At 33.4% G+C, this 3655-nt stretch overlaps 1 protein-coding gene across 1 annotated transcript; it reads right to left on the bottom strand.

Annotated features, from left to right (window-relative positions):
* Nucleotides 1–2553: 2553 nt before the first annotated feature.
* On the bottom strand, nucleotides 2554–3419 carry LOC140880855 (protein LITTLE ZIPPER 3). Its single transcript, XM_073285686.1, has 2 exons — nucleotides 3103–3419; nucleotides 2554–2955 (listed from the first exon to the last, which is right to left on the bottom strand). Exon 2 carries the CDS (start codon nucleotides 2950–2952, stop codon nucleotides 2734–2736), a length of 219 nt encoding a protein of 72 aa, XP_073141787.1. The 5' UTR covers nucleotides 2953–2955; nucleotides 3103–3419; the 3' UTR covers nucleotides 2554–2733.
* Nucleotides 3420–3655: the final 236 nt, after the last annotated feature.

Raw genomic sequence — 3655 nt, 5'->3', positions numbered from 1 at the left:
AAAGTAAATAAAAATTCGCGATTTGTGGCGTAAAATCCTCATTGCAACTTATTTACTCCCACTCTTGAAAATGGAATAATTGGAAATGTGTAGGAAGCAAGTTAAAATTGAAAGTTTTGCTTCTTTAATTTCTTGTCACTAAGACAGTATTTGAAAGAATTTCTAAGAAACGTTTGATAAAACATTTCTGAGTTCTTTTGTGAAAGAAAAAGCGAGAAATGTTTTCGTGTCTAATCGCTACCTAAGAAACAGCTAATAATTGACATGAAATACATGAAACACATGAAACTGTACAAATTTATTACCAAAATAATCAAAATTCCTCACCGTATAATTAATTAGCGTGTAAGTTTATTTTTTAAAAAAACAACTTATTAATCAGGTTTTTCTATATTCAAATGAAATACAGAATCCACAAGAAACCACCAGAAAATGCAATGCTGGCTAATATATAATTGAGATAAAATATTCACCACCTACCAATCGTGGACTCCAACAGTCCCAAAACTGTAAAAAAGTTATAAAAAAAAAACACAAAAAAAAAAAAAACAACAAAAAACCAACCATACATGCAGCATGGAACCAAGAACTTGAAAAATTTACCTTTCCTTTACAAGCTTAAAGCTAAAAGAGTCACCAAAATCTTCGCAGGAAGCTGCAAAAACACCAAACCATAAAAATGGGGCAAAAGAAAAAGTTGCCAGTCTACAAAACCCCTAGCATTTACATGCACTTTGTACAAGTACTGCACACTACACATAAACAGCACACTTGTATGTGTGCGTGTATTTATTTATTTATAAATATTAAATCCATATGGAGAGAGAATCGGCAAGATTTGGAAAAGGGTTTTTTACTTGCAGGAGCAGCAAGTAATTTGCCGGGTTCGAAGATGGCAGAAAATAAAAAAAAGTTGCCGAATTAGGGTTTTGCCCGGAAGCAAACAAAAGAGGTGCTGCATGGCTAGGGACACGTGTTGTACATGTGTCTTCGATACAGTTTCGGAAGCAGAGCCCTGTGTTGCCCTATGTTTACACGTATCCATTGCTGCCGTTTTTCTCTTCTCCCCCAGCTGATAAACACCCACGTGCGGGCTCTATTCGGGTCGGATCAACACGTTCGAGTCAGATATGCGGGTCGGAGCTTCAGTGGCATTATTTCTTGTTTTTTGTGTTTCCTTAAAAAAAATCTAATTGGTCGCTCGAGCTCAACCAGCCCAAACAAAACAAAATTCGCCCGATACTAGTATGATTTTGAGGCGGGATCATGAGATTGGATTTAAGTATGTAGCTTCATATAACGGCCCAAGCCTATTCAATGGTATATTTTTATTTAGGGGAAATTGCTGCCGAGGCCATTCAATGGTATATTTTTATTTAGGGAAAATTGCTTGTTTGGTTCCAATATGTTTTGTCACTTTGCGATTTTGGTCTTTTATATTTTTAAATTACAGTTTTGGTCCGTTAGCTTTGTTTTTTTGGTGATTTTAGTTCTTTTTTTGATGTGACGTTGATGTGACACCAATGAAGTGTTGATATAGAGCTGACGTGTATAGTGTCATGTGAGCATTTACGAAAAAAATGACTTAAATTGGCAAAAATCAAAACATACAGGACTAAAATTAAAATATGAAAACATAGAAGACCGAAATCACAAAATGACATACATATCAGACCAAAATTACAGTTTTTTCTTTTATTTAATTAATTAATAATGATTATTATAATTATAATAAAATATGATAACAAAGTATTATGCAACATGGTAAAATAATGGTTAAAATAAATAAATTAATATATATTGATTGGTTTAACTTACACGTGTTATTTTCGAAATTTCTCCCTCATTGTCAACGAAGAAAATTACAGAATAGTCTTCTATATGATTTTTTGTAACACGACGGTGCGCTTGCTTGAACTGATACATTTGTTTTGAAGAATTGAATTTGATAAGTGTCATTTGAAATTTATCACAATTATTACCGAAATTACACTTAGATAATGTTTGGTAGAGCTTCTTAAAAATACTTTTCAACTTGTCGTTAACAAAAATTTAAAATTTTGTTATCGAAAAGCTGAAAAGTGTTTCCTAAAAACTCTTCCAAACATTACCTTTATATGGAGTGGATTTGAAATTCACTTTAACTTACTTCTTCCATGGAAATCAAAGAATCATTATTGACTATAGTTGTTTAGATAGAAAATTTCTTGGAGTTGTTGCAAAATGATGGGATAGATTTTAAATCTAAAATGAACCCAATGATAGTGTATGTCATATATCTTACATCGACCGCATGTATATACTGGTTAGATAAATGATAATCTAACTAATTAACAGAAGTTCTGTAAGCCAATTGAAATATTTATGCAAACAGCAGCTGAAAATGCATATACGATACAGTACAATATGAAATTTTGTTACAAGAAATGTACCCGGCCCGTCGAAACATTTATATATAATAATAATAAGATATATATATTGATTATGCTAAAAAAAAAGATATATATATATATTGATTAATATATTCGGAGAATATAAGGTTGTTTCATAGAACAGTAATATTGATGGAGACTACCCTGATTTTCCACCCTACAGCTAAAAATTAACGACACCCCATTTTATCTATCCACACTCCTATTCGCATTGCAGTAGATTAACCTAAAATATAATTAAAAAGCGAAAATAAAAAGTTTTGCGGATGGAGGACTATATATATGTTTGTTTATCTCAATATCATTTGTTGGATTTGGAGGAGGGTGTGGCGGCGGAGGACATATTGAGATCTGGGATTGGAGCGGTGGTGGCGGCGGCGGCGACGGCCAGTTTCTGTCGGAGCTGGCCGAGCAAAGCCTGGTTTTCTTGGTTGAGAATGGCCGCCTTCTTCCTCAGCCTGTCGTTCTCCTTCATGATGTAGCAGTTCTCCAAGTACAGCTTCGAGTTCACCTTTTCCATAGCCTGTCAAATATCAGTAACAAAACATATATACATTAAACTAATCGAAAATGAGATTTTGGTCTCACTCTGTTTTGTGTAAGAAAACAGGGGAAGAGACAAGAGAAAATGGGCTGTTTTGTTTTTAATTAGTTTACAAAGAGAGGCCACCTATTTGATTGAAGCTCACACCGATGTATGGATTCTTCGAAATTAATTTGTCGAGACAAATGAATGACAATGGTGGAATATTTATAGTGCAGAAAAGGCGAAGGGGGTGATTTCGGTTCTGTTTTCATTGTTTTTGGAATTATGTTTCGTGTAATAATTAGTTTCTTTATGATTAAAAAGATATAGAGAGGTGGGAAAGTACTGGATAATGGAAATCTTGTGGGAATTGTTGCTTTTGAGCACTGTTTCTTCCACATTAATCATGCAGTTGTAAGCATGGAAGGCGGCTTCCATGGGCAAGAATTTAATGTTCTTACCATTTTACTATGATTTGTTATCATGACTTCTCTTTTAATGATGAGCTAGCTCGTGTATGGCTCTTATCATTCCCAAATTCAATTACATATACACTTCTCGTTATAGGAATTTTGTGATATCGAATCATAAAAAAAATATTATTTTTAATAATATACATATTGATTTATCGATCAATCTCACAAATATTGATTCGAAAGATTGAGACGATTGTATCGTTGTGAAACGGTCAAACGGA

This window comes from Henckelia pumila, chromosome 2, assembly GCF_033568475.1.
Source record: "Henckelia pumila isolate YLH828 chromosome 2, ASM3356847v2, whole genome shotgun sequence".
NCBI lineage: Eukaryota > Viridiplantae > Streptophyta > Magnoliopsida > Lamiales > Gesneriaceae > Henckelia > Henckelia pumila.
This window is presented reverse-complemented; position numbering and strand designations above follow the sequence as displayed.

Excerpts from the sequence above, each read along its gene's own strand:
- LOC140880855 (XM_073285686.1), bottom strand. The coding sequence starts at position 2,952 with ATGGAAAAGGTGAACTCGAAGCTGTACTTGGAGAACTGCTACATCATG.